General features: G+C 41.5%; 1 protein-coding gene across 3 annotated transcripts in view; it reads right to left on the bottom strand.

Annotated features, from left to right (window-relative positions):
- gabbr1a (gamma-aminobutyric acid (GABA) B receptor, 1a) overlaps window positions 1-12,729 on the bottom strand; it is a 61,397-nt gene that overhangs the window by 25,267 nt on the left and 23,401 nt on the right. For all 3 annotated transcript variants that reach the window (XM_063878234.1, XM_063878233.1, XM_063878235.1), the window contains 5 exons: window positions 9,609-9,743; window positions 3,462-3,632; window positions 2,688-2,789; window positions 2,345-2,410; window positions 1,917-2,108 (listed from right to left, as the gene is read on the bottom strand). In XM_063878234.1, coding sequence (XP_063734304.1) covers window positions 1,917-2,108; window positions 2,345-2,410; window positions 2,688-2,789; window positions 3,462-3,632; window positions 9,609-9,743 — 666 coding nt within the window. The remainder of the gene's footprint in view (window positions 1-1,916; window positions 2,109-2,344; window positions 2,411-2,687; window positions 2,790-3,461; window positions 3,633-9,608; window positions 9,744-12,729) is intronic.

Genomic DNA, 12,729 nt, shown 5'->3' with positions numbered 1-12,729 from the left:
GATTTTCTAAGGCCAATTAGGGCCCACGAAGCCCCAATTCACTTATGTCAGATTCATCTCATTGAAATTCAACCTTGGCATTTGGCATTTCAATGTGCCACTACCTTCTGAAAACTAGCTGACAATGTGCTATTGCAAAACCCGCAGTACTGGAACACCGGCTCCACCCGAATGCTCTATCTAGAACAAAAATGCCAATTTTGAACCTGGAAATTGAATTTGAATAGACTGACTATGAGCAGGAGTTCAGGCTGTAATTCTTATCACCCGTCGAGCAGCACGTCAACAGCTAAATCAGCAGGTAGCGGCAGGTGCTGTATGAATATAAACAACAGCTGCTGATGGAATGCGAGAGAGAAAGAGGAGGGGTGCCGGGAGAGAAGCGGAGATGTTGGTGGTAAAGGTGGGAATGTGGAAATGATAAGAAGAAGTGAAAGGAAAGGTGGGTAAACAAGAAGAATAAAGGGGATGATCCACCGTAGACCAGCAGAGTCAGAGAAGGTCGAACAATGGGGGAGACAGAGAGACGAAGAGACAGTTTAAGAGGATTACAGAAGGTGAACAGAGAAGAGCAACGGGCAAAAGAGAAGCAAAGAGCGACTGCCTGAGAGGTAAAAATATAAAGAAAGATGTTCAGAAGGAGTGTGACAGCACTAAACGTCTATTTTTCGACCTCTTATGAAACATGATATTCATTCATGTCACACGCAGTTCACTGTAGCTATGAAGAAAAAAAATAGGATCTCTTGGGAATGGATCCTTTTACATGAATGGCTGAAGACTTTTGTTAGGGATACGGATGAAAATAACTGAATAGTTAGAAAGAGAAGCGTAGTTAATTACAATGAACATGAAAATCCAATAAGGAAGGAATCACTGTGACTGACTGACTGACAAGCGACCTATGGAAAGTACAGTGCACGAACACAGGGACAAGTGAAAAAATAAATATTAATTTACACAATTTTAGAGCCTATTATCTCTTTGTATTTCTCAAAAAAGTCCAACAATTGTTTTGTGTTTATTTTAATATGAAACAATACTAGGAGTGTTTGTTTAGCAGCTCTGTGAGGCTTTGGTGCAGTAGAGCGTACACATGCTAACAATGACATTCTGCAAATGCTTTTCAGGTATTGCAAAGTGACATTTGCAAATAGATTTGATTTATTTTTTACTCAGAGGTTCACAATTAGCACTTTATTTGCACTTAATCCCTGTTTTTGGTGATAATTAGTGTGAGGCAAAGTGTTTCTTTTCTCAGGATCTAAGTACCCCATTAAAATATGTTAATGGGGAAATTAAACGTTGTTTTCGTCACCTGTCACTGTTGCAGGTAACTGAACATCTCTACCAACCACACAATTGTTTTCGACAGCTACTTCTGAAATCTAAGTATGAGTCAGAGGTAGAAATATGGTATATATGTAACATTAATCCGTGATTAATTTAGGGTGACCCAAATGCTTACCTGCCACAGCCAACATTTACGCTGCATCTGGCAGGTGCTATTTTTATTCCCTGTTTGTGGTGTTGCGCTTTGTGAGGATTTAAGGATGTTCGTGCAATATTTCGTTCCATTTTATTACTTCTATTCTTTCTTTTTTTTGTATTTACATTTATTTGTACCTTGGGAAATACTATAAGGAATGTCCCATGTGTACAGGTGTGCTCCATTTGATGTCAGTATAATCTAATTAAAAATGTGCACCGGACTTAACTACCTTAAGTATTTATCTTTGTGACTTTTCATTCACTTTACCCAGGAACAAAAATACACAGTATTATTGACAATTACAGGAAGTTGTTTCAAGCTGTTCATGTAGCAATTCCTTGTTGCGGAATGACACCCAAAATGGCTCTCTATTAAAAAAAAAAAAGAATAGAGTGGGTAAGACAAAAGTGTTTTGTGTTCCCACCATGTTGGAGACTCCGCGGACAGTCTCAGGATTCAGCATGACGATCTCGGTGGTCACGTGACCCTCCACGGCCTCTGTCATGTTCTCCACTGTACAGTTGATGGCAGGGTCTTTGATCTTGAACCAATTGTCTGCGTACCAGCCTATCAAGAACCACACCACCTTCTTCCCATAGAGCTTCTCCTTGAACACCTGCAGCAGGGAGAGAGGGAGCCAGATATGGAGGGTGGATGAAGGGAAGGTGGGGGGGATGATAAATAAGCATGAGGAGAATTATTCCCAGAGATGTGTTGAGCATGTTATATCACTGCCAAACAAGGAAATACATTCAGACACTCAAACAGCTCATTACAGTGCTCAATTTCAGCTGATAGCCCGTCAGGTTCAGTCTATTGGGATCAATTGAGCGAGGAAAAAAAGATACTAACCTCACAGAACACCTTCCTGGCTTCAGTCTCATAAAAGAGTCCCACAATGATCCTTGCATCTTGGCGCTGCGTCAAAACATGAAAACAAAACATTGCTAAGTTACACCAGCAGAATAAAGCTTCACTATAGCACAGCTTGAAGTGGCAGTGCAGCATGCCAAAGTTCCTGCTGCTTCTCAGGACTGCACGTACTGCTGTTCAGGAGTTGCTAATTAGCATGGTGCATTCATTTCCTCTATCAAATCGCCTCTATGCTAATGGTATCGTGTGCAGCTGTGAGCCGGAGGAGGAAGGAGAGGGGGAGAAACGACCAGCAGCTGAGGGGAATTTTTAATCAAAGCACCTTGAGGTTTTTGACAGCGACAGCCGGGTCGGTGAGGAAACTCTGACGAACGCTGATCTCGATGCCTGCCTCCTTCGTCCTTTGCTCCAGATCGTCCAGAGTCTGCCAGATGAAAGGGGAGGACAGAGGGAGACAGAGAGGGAGAGTGGGGAGAGAGAGGGAGGTTAGGAAGGCAGCTGAACCGAGACAGAGAGAGGTGCCGGGCTGAGATTATACAAAAAAAAGAAAAGGAAATGCAACCAAGTCCGAAGAGACTAAATATAAAAATTCTGAAGTGTATATAAGAAATGTCAAGAGAGGGCTGGACAGTATGTATGATTAACAAGAGAGGCAGCACGGGAGGGAATAGATTTTAACATAAAGAACACAAGGTGAAAGCAGAAAAGAAGAATGTGAGAAGAAGGAGGAAAGAATGTGAGAGGAGGATCATTAACCTCCATTACAGGAACCAACCCGAGTGTCATGGTATCGACCGCCGTGCCTGGGAGAGATGTATTGCTTGATCAATATTTCTCACAGCCAATACTCCCACAAATTACTTCAAAAATCCTCCATCAATTGCCTGGAAAGATTGAAGGAATATCGCATAGCCTGAGAACACAACGGCTCTCATAAACAAACACAGAGAAGCTGGCAGGCAATAAGGCAACCTGACACTTTACCAAAAAGGATGGAGCCAAAGAAAGTGCTAAAAAAAAAAGTGAAGAGGAAAAAAAGAGAGGTATGAAGAGGTACAATTGCAGGTGAGCTGTAGAATATTAAAAAGGTACTGACGGAGGTGAAGACTTCGGTGGTCTGCTGGATGGTGGCGATGCGGGTCCACTTCCACTTCTGGAAAAGCTGCACCCTGGTGGGGTTGTGAAGGGTGGCCGACGGGTGGGTGCGGAAGAAAGTGGGGAAGCGCTGGCGGTTGGACAGGGCCGGCGAGCTGGAGCCATAGGACAGCTGGAAACAGATAGAAATACAATAAGAAGCAAGCAGTGACTCAGGCAGGAGGGATATAGAAGTCTAGGGGGGGAATCTACTTCTGAAGGGTCCTTCCAGGCATCGGTGCTAAACAGACTTCTATCAAAATGTATTCAAATCTGGACTTCCTTGTTCCTCCTCTGTACACAGTGTTCTTTGAATGTGAATGGTTCAAACAGCAAACAACATAGAGGAAAGCTAGCAAAAAAGACAGAGAATCAGGGAGACAATCCCCGCTCCCATTTTTCATTTTCATCCCCAACCGCTCCATTCTTTCAGCTTCCCTCCGGCTTATCAGGTATGGTGATAAACACTGTAATTTCAATAAAAAAATAAAACACTGCCTGCAGGTTTAGCATGCCTACATTGCCATGAAATTGTGATGACACATTCTGCTATAACAAACAGAACAAATAAAAAAAGGATCTAATTATTGTTGTTGCAAACAGAAGCACGAGTGATTATCTGTTTCTTTCATTTGGACCCATATCATTTGAATTCTTAGGCACAATTCCCACAAGACGCATACAGCTAAGATGTGTGTGGGATGAGGGATGATGAAAATGAAGACAGAAACATAGAGAAGACTTTCTTCGAACAATTAGTTTCATAGTGACAACTGGAGATGAAATCCTCGGCAGGTCTCCTTTAAAACAAGAAACCTGGAGTTTAGGGAGCCATTACAGAGAGCAGAGCCTCCTCTCCAGTTCTCATCTCAGCCCCATTACCCACAAAGCCCTAGGATGTTCACCTATGGGAGCGACAGGGGGCTTGACGTTAGATGACAAATGTCATGTCAAAGGTGGACCACAATTATGAATTCCTGCGGGCAAAAGGAGGTAGACGGAGGCATCGATACAATGGAAGGTAAAATATAGAGGAAGTGACAGCTGATCCCGGCACGACTTCGAACGATCTTCTGTGTGTGCTCATGCTCAGTAATAAATACGAAAGGGGCTTTTAACATACTTGAGAATATGCAGGAAGGTTAATGAAAGAAACACATTTTTTAATTTTAATTTTAAAAGATCAAAACCAGCTATGAATTGATGCCAATAACAAGTATTTCCTTGGTAGAAAAAGCTTCAGCATTTATTTCCCTGTGCTATAGTTGCAATGGATAATAAGTCAGCAAGGGAAAACTAACGCTTTGAAGATGTAATGGATGCCCCGTAGAAAAGTGTCTTTTAACCGGTAACACATGAAGCACATGCAGGGTTGTGTGAGACACAGGCAAAGCATTTAGAGCTTTTGATTTGGGAATTTTGTTGGATTGTTCATTCGGTTTTTGGAGGCTGTGAGCAAGCACATAAATAAGGCTAATTATAATAGCTATTTTTCCCAAAGTTTGTGGAGTCTAAGTAAGTGACCAATTTGCAGGGAAATTGCCAGCTGGTGCTAGCAAAATAAATGGCAAAAGGTCGATCAAGTTTAATAAAAAAATACATAAATATTGAGACTTTGACCAATTTCCGTGCATACCTCGGGTAAAAAAATAAATAGGTGACTGGCCTATTTTTATGCCTGTAGAGCAGATCTGGGCGGCAAATTAGCACCACTTAGGCACTGCTCCATGCGTGGTGTAGCCAGCTTCATTGATTACAGTGGAAGCGTAGTGTTGCAGAAGGAAATTTGCGAATGGTCAGCATATGGTATGTGTTTAATGCAGGATATGTCAGGGAAGGTGAAACCAGGAACAGGCATTCAGGAAGGAAGGAAGGAAGACTGGGAGGAACATGAGATGATCCGGCAAATAATGAGGTTATACGGAAGAAGTGACTGGCAGGATCTCGTAGAGGGCAGGTGGGCTATGGCAGGAATCTAACATGAGAGGACGGTAATGACAGAACAGGGGGAAATATTGTGTAAAATTGGCCCAAAAAAAAAGTATCCATGCGACAGCTGCATTGTTGTCTAAAAAAACACATCATCAATGGGACACACCACTGCACTGGGTGACGTGTTCCTTCATGAACACGGCCGTTGTAGTTTATTTTGAGTCAGTCCCACACACACTATTCTTTTGCTGTGAATACTCCGAAGCACCATAGATGTGTTTTTTCAGAGCATGTACTTTTGTTGTTATTTTACTGCCATGATAATAGCTCTGTGAGGCTGCTGATACACTATATAGACAAAAGTATTGGGACACCTACACATTACACCCAAATGCCAAATTCTTAGGCATTAATAAGAAGTCGGTCCCGCCTTTGCAGCTGTAACAGCTTCCTCTCTTCTGGGAAGGCTTTCTACAAGATTTTGGAGTGTGTCTGTGGGAATTTTTGTCCATTCATCCAGAAGAGCATTTATGAGGTCAGACACTGATGACGAGAGGGCCTGGCTCGCAATCTCCGTTCTAGTTCATCCCAAAGGTGTTCAGTGGGGTTGAGGTCAGGGCTCTGTGCGGGCCAGTCAAGTTCTTCCACACCAAACTCATTCAACCTCGCCTTTATGGACCTTGCTTTGTGCTCTGGGGCACAGTCATGCTGGAACAGAAAAGGGCCTTCCCCAAACTGTTTCCACAAAGTTGGAAGCATAGAATTGTCCAGAATGACTTGTTAAGATGAAGCATGAAGAACCCCCCTCTGGATCTAAGGGGCCTAGGCCAATCCTACAAAAACAACCCCTATATACAAGAGTGTCCCAATATCTTTGTCTATATAGTGTAAGGTACAGCTGTTCTTTGAGCTCCATGCTAATGTCAGCATGCTAACATGATAAGAATTACAATGTTAATGGTTAGCATTAGCAGGTCATATTTATCAGGTTTACAATCTTGACTTAGTTAAAAGGAGAATAGGACAACATTTTCCTTTGTTTTCCAAGTTCAACACACAATTTGTTATAGTTTAGAAATATACTACAATCAGCAGAAAGGCGGTACAAGATTTGGAGCCAATTCATCCATTAGCGGTCAAGCTATTGCAATGGTGTGGCTGAACATTTTCAGGGACATCTTTTCCAGAAACACCGCCAGTGAGAAACCTATGCTCCATACACAGTAGAGGTATCCTAAAAACGTCCTATAATTAAATGAAAATAGAAATGCCTATGACCGTTTGACGTTGAGTATCATTCACAGATGTGCTAACAATCTACAACTCTAATCAAACTAATAATCAAGCATAGTGTTAACCATTTCCTGTTTCATATTCAGTAAATGATTAAAAGGTGGAAGTGAATGATTGAACAGGAGTGATTTTGGGCACAGTGATTGTTTGGAGTTAAAAATGTAATTGTTCAATACGTTAAGTACCACAATTTAAATTGCAATCAATGTTAAGTGGAGGCACAGATCTCAGAGGCTAACACCGAAAAGCAGATGAAAAAATAAAACCAACATTCTGCAACAAAGCATTTCAAGTATAAACCATTTGACAACTGAATTATTTTTTGCTCTGCCTTTCATAGTTTGTCCAATCTGGCTTTTCAAAAGGGTTATGAAACCGGTATAGTTAAATAACTTTACTGTCAACAAACTCCTTTTTTAGCAACAAACAAAGAGCTGAATGCATTTTCCCCGTGTTAACACTCAAATAAAACTTTACCAGACACAAAAACTGTGACAAGAATATAATGGAGCTTCTGCAGTAGACATACATACATGTGAGCAGCACTGTGCAACAGAAAAAGGTTCCCCATTGAAGCTTCCCAAAATACGACAAACAATGTGTCTTGACTCTCAGTGTATCAGTTCTCCAGTAGCCTTGTAGTAGTAAATCAATGCATGTCTTTGGCTTACATTGCTTTTATAAAAGGGAGATGGAGGATCAAATTAACAGTGTGCCAAGAGAAGCCGATTGAGAGCCACTTCTTGATCAGAGTCCAAAAACTGAGGTTGCTTTTGCCTCCCCAGCGCCCTGATGAGGCTGTTTGACATGCAAGGAAGCTTCTGCAGGCAGGCAGCGTACAAAAATAATTGAGTGTGGCGGTTAGGAGGTTGTGCCAGTGGTGGCGTGTAGTAAAGAGAGTCAGATCCCTTTGTGTGTGGGGAGAATCGACTGCTCGAGTTGAGGGAACAAGGCGGAAATGAAAAGGGGGAGAGAAAGACGGCAGACATGGAAAGGAGGAAGGAAGGAAAGAAGGAAAAAGGATCTGAAATAATAGAGAAGGCCAGCTCCAGGCGGTGACGACAGAGAAGGGAAGGAGGCAAAAAGTCAAAATGTGGAAAAGAGTTTTTAATGATGAGGAAAAGAAGGGTGACAACAAGAGAGAGAAGAGAAACCAGAAAGAGGGGCAGATGCCAACCACTAGAACTGATTGTTCCCGATGACTAATCTCTAGATGAAACTTCAATTATAGGACAAAGCTAATAAGCAGAGCGCTGTGAGTGACAGAGAGGCAGATCAAGAGAAGACAGAGAATGAGATAAACAAAATAAAATAACTGGTGAAGGCATAAAAAGCAGCAGCGTTTGAAAACTGACGGCAGCAGAAGACATGTCTTGCTGATCTGAGATGTGTTGGTACTTATTGTAAATGAATTATTATGCAGTATGTGATGTCAATCAATATGTTTTTGTACTGAATGTGCGGTGCTGCTGTCAGTGCAGTATTGTGGAACTGCCATGTAAAGTGTCAACGCTGATTAAAAGTGCAGTGTGAAATACTTCAAAATCAATAAACAACCACAACATTGATTTGAGGAACCTAGTTTAATGATCAAATGTACAAGAGATCAGGATTTATGCATGTAGACTTTCAACCATCTCTTAAATGCAGTGTATATTGTTTGCCTGCACGACACAAAAACGGCTGCTTTCAAACAGAAGGACGAACCGACAGAGTGAAAGATTGAGGTGTCACGTTTTGTTGAAATCCTTCTCTGGAGGACTTTTGTTAAGCATAGCACAGAGACAAGGACATGGGATGAGAGGCAACTTTGTCCTCAGTGCAATTATTTAATTTGGCTTTGAACCAAAGAGTCTAAAAGGTAAATGTCTCCATTCAAACCGAGCTACCATGCAGGAGGATTTCAGTGTTATGTGTTCAGGTTTTGACATATCACTCTCAGATTTCAACCTCAACCTAAACACAGTGGAGGTGAAGCCACCGACCTTGCTGCGAAAGCCTGTCATTGTCAATTTTCTGCTGAAGAAATACTCCCAATGAAAACTGTTGACAGTGTGCTCGGTGGATTTTTCAGAGCAACAGGGATACTGGAAAGAGATGTTGCTGCAGATTTTTTTAAATGTCATTTCTCAATGCTGTAAATCCCACAAACAAAATTCCATTCACCCCTATTGTTGTCGGTGCAGCGGCTGAAATCTCTCAGGGATATCTCAGAAACTGAACCCACTAAACCAAAACTATCTGCATAATTGGATCCTACCAGAGGTAATTGAGAAGATGGGTCTTCTTCCTTTGCAGTCACAGTGCACTGACACTTTAAATTGATGCATTTCTTTGGCAATCGTTTTAAAGTGGTGCAGATGGGGAAAAAAAAAAAGTTTTGGCAATGAAGCCCCCTGCAGCAACATAGCCTATATTTGTATACATTTGGCAAAATACACTGAAAGAAAATAATAACTTAAATTAAGTTTATTATGTCAGCAAATCACATAACTCCATGAGGTTAGTTAAAAGCAATGATATTATTTTAACTCAGCCAGGTATGTGAAATCTGTTGACATAATACATTTAATTAACACACAGACGTCTATCACTGGATTACTTTGATAGTGGGGAAACTTTAAAATGTTCTGGAGTAATAAGACCCTCTGCTTTTTGTGATCTGTAATGGGATTAAAATATATGTATTTGTGTTGGATAACAGAGATAAATTTGAATGATATGCGCTGAATCCTAAAATATGTGAAGCCATGAGAAGGAATACACATTTTGGAGTTGCAGATCACGTCTCTCCCGAAGCCCCCCCGTCTTCACAAACTGAAAATATTAGCGTTAAAAGGACATGAAAGTGTGCACTTATGTACAACCACTGAAGGACACTCACCACTATGAGGTTCCACATGCGAGCAGCCTCGGCCACCAACGTGGACACGCCGCTGCAGCCGGGCATCAGGACGATCTTGATGGGCTCGGTGTACAGAAGGTCATACAGCAACTTGGTGGCTTCTCCTGGGTCACACTGGAAGGACAAAGTGACAGAGTGTTAAATGGAAGGGCGGATGAACAGATGGGATGGGCGGATCGATAAAAAAAGGATGAGAAATTACTGGAGGTGATCGAAAGAGGGAGAGAGAAGGGGGGTGGGGGTCAGACCGAGGGAAGTGGGACATATAAGCGTGAGGGAAACAGATGGAATGAGAGCAGAGGGTGAGGAGCAAATAAGGAATGGAGTGTGGGGGGTGGAGGCGACTGTTAACAGAAAGAAGAAAATAAGAAAGAGTAGATAAAGGGAAATGACATAGAATGACATTTTCGAATGCTAATGTGATAGGAAAAGACATATAAGGCAAGAAAAAAGTATGAGTAAGGGGTATGAAAAATAAAACAGACAAGCTTGAGATCAAGCAAAGGAAAATGGCACACAAAAAAAAGAAGAGAGCAGCAAAAAAAAACAGATGCAAATGTGAAGGGAAAAGATAAGCTGAGGGAAAAAGTTCATAGAGTTCACATCTACCGAGCCGCTCTGTATCATCGAAACACAACAGGCTGCTGGCAGATCAAAACAGAAGAGGCAGGCTGGAGCCAAACAAAAGAGAGCCGAGGACCACAACGGCAGCACATCAGAAGTCATTACAAGCCTCCAATAAAGTCATTTACAGCACGTCTAGGTGGCGAGAGTGCGTCTGGAATGATCCATCACAGCTCTGTCGGCCAGATTACCGACAGGCCGTCACCACCGCACTGCTCATCACAGTCACTGATAAACTGGCCTGACACATCTAATGATTCACCATGGAAGAGAAGATGTGGCTCGCAAACACAAACATGCACATAGTAAAAAATACACTCTAGATGAGTGTCACAAACAATCGGACCGCGGCCGATGATGGCGGCGACCAATATGGCTCCTAATTGGGGTGTTTGTCTGAGCGTCTGAATGGTCTCTTTGAGGCAGCCCTCTGCTCTTTGTGAAGAGGTAATCACCACTCAAGAAGCAGGGAATGTGGGGAATAGCTGCCCTTCTTATTGATTGATGTGTTTTCCATTAATTCTAGATTGGGTTGAATTATAGGGGTGTCATGTCATGGAGGAAAAAAAGTCAGGATGTTGTCATGCACATAGATAATTCAATCCGAACCCAATTAAAGTGGAGCTCTGACTGCTGACTTTCTACCATCACGGTCTCCACACAGTATTCGTTATTGGTCCAAATCCAACTGGGAAACTCTGCTCAAACAACTTTTATTTATAAGACCACATAAAGACCTTTAGGACATGTTTGTGTTAACTGCTCATGTCATCAGCGCGATCACTGTATACTGTACAAAAGGTCACAGCATTTGTTACAGCTCCTGCATAGGCGCAGATTCAGCGGGAGCACGGGAGCTAGGGCCCCCACAGGGAAATAATACTGAGAGGTGACCACAGCAGGAGAAAAGGGCATAGCAGAGATTTAACTGTGAATTAAACCTGCATCCGTTCCTTTATTAATCTTTGACACTGAAGATTGGTGGACTTCTCAGAGCAGAATTATATAAAAGTGTGTAATTTTGCAACACCTTCCGTTGCCGTCAGCCCTAATTAATAACTTTTAAACACAAGGTCTTTGCAAACCATCCACCAATGTGCCTTTATAAATAATTATTATCCATCTTTTCTATTTTCCTGAATGGATGTTTTGAAGCTTGCAGTTATTTGTGACTACATGTTATTTAATGGCATTGATTAGAGCCAGATTCCGTGTACAAGTCGGGTGAGGCCGGTAAGACGCTTACATAAAAGAAATCCTTAAATGTCATATTCTAACCTCCAGCACCACTTACTAGCTCACACCACAGCAAGTGCCATCGTCTTAAAAAAGTAGAGGATTTAGCATTGATATTAAATAGTAAGACTCATGATGGAGAGTTCAAAACCGAGGAGCAGAAACAGAGATATCTGTTAGTACATGTACTCTTCTTTCCTGTAAAACCTAGTGCCTACATTACCCACAATTCAACTCAGTTAGTTCAGTTAGAGTTGTTCTGTTATGTGAAGCAGCAAATATAGCCTCAAACTTCAAGCAAAGATGAGGAGGGTACTGTAGAGCTCTGGCTAGCCGCTTCATTGTTTAACTTCACACCTTTAGATTACAATTTATAATATCAGTAGGGTTCCCTAAAAAGGAAATTCAAAAGAAGAGTTGATACACTTGAAAGTTTTAGAAAAGAGCGTGAAGAACACCTCGAGTTCAGAATATGTTACAATTATGTATTTCCAAAGTGAAGAATTACTCTCAACTCATTGATGGCAGGTACTGGAGGTAAGATCAGAATGACTTGTTCACTTGGCAAAAACACTCCATTTGGTTAGTTGGACAGAAAATGAGAAATAATCAGATGATGCTGGAGGAGAATCATTTCCTGTGAATGTTTGCACACCTTTTTTACGATGTATTTTGTAATCACTGTATGACAAAACTAACCTTTAAAATGAAACTAGTCCTATGTTGAATTTCATGGACTGGTAGCACCATCAGAAGTTACATGTATCACTAAATCAACGTCTCGTAATACACCAGTGCCGTCAAGCAGACAAAAAATGAATCACAAGGGCCCTACAGTTTGAGCTAGATAATTGGTTTTAATATAACACCAACCACATGTTTGTTTAAACAATTTGTTTAAACAAATATGTATAGGAATTTCGTTATTTGATGACATCAAATTATCTTAATATCGTCCTGAGGGTTTTGGAGTGCATGCCTGTAAAATACTAATCCAGTCTAACACCATGTGGGGCCGAGGGACTGCAGGTTTTCCTTCCGGCAATCAATCACTAGAGCAGCTGATTTCACAGATCACTTCCTCCTCTCTGGTAAAATCAGCTGCTGCACTGTCTAAACCTGAAACCTTTCGGTTGCCTGTTCCTAATAAAAACAAATTGCTGTGTTAACTAATCATGTGTTGCATAAACTTTTTAAAATAATGTCTTTACTGAAGGTTGTTTCTAGATGAGGATGTGTT

The sequence above is a fragment of the Eleginops maclovinus genome, chromosome 3, assembly GCF_036324505.1.
Source record: "Eleginops maclovinus isolate JMC-PN-2008 ecotype Puerto Natales chromosome 3, JC_Emac_rtc_rv5, whole genome shotgun sequence".
Classification (NCBI taxonomy): domain Eukaryota; kingdom Metazoa; phylum Chordata; class Actinopteri; order Perciformes; family Eleginopidae; genus Eleginops; species Eleginops maclovinus.
This window is presented reverse-complemented; position numbering and strand designations above follow the sequence as displayed.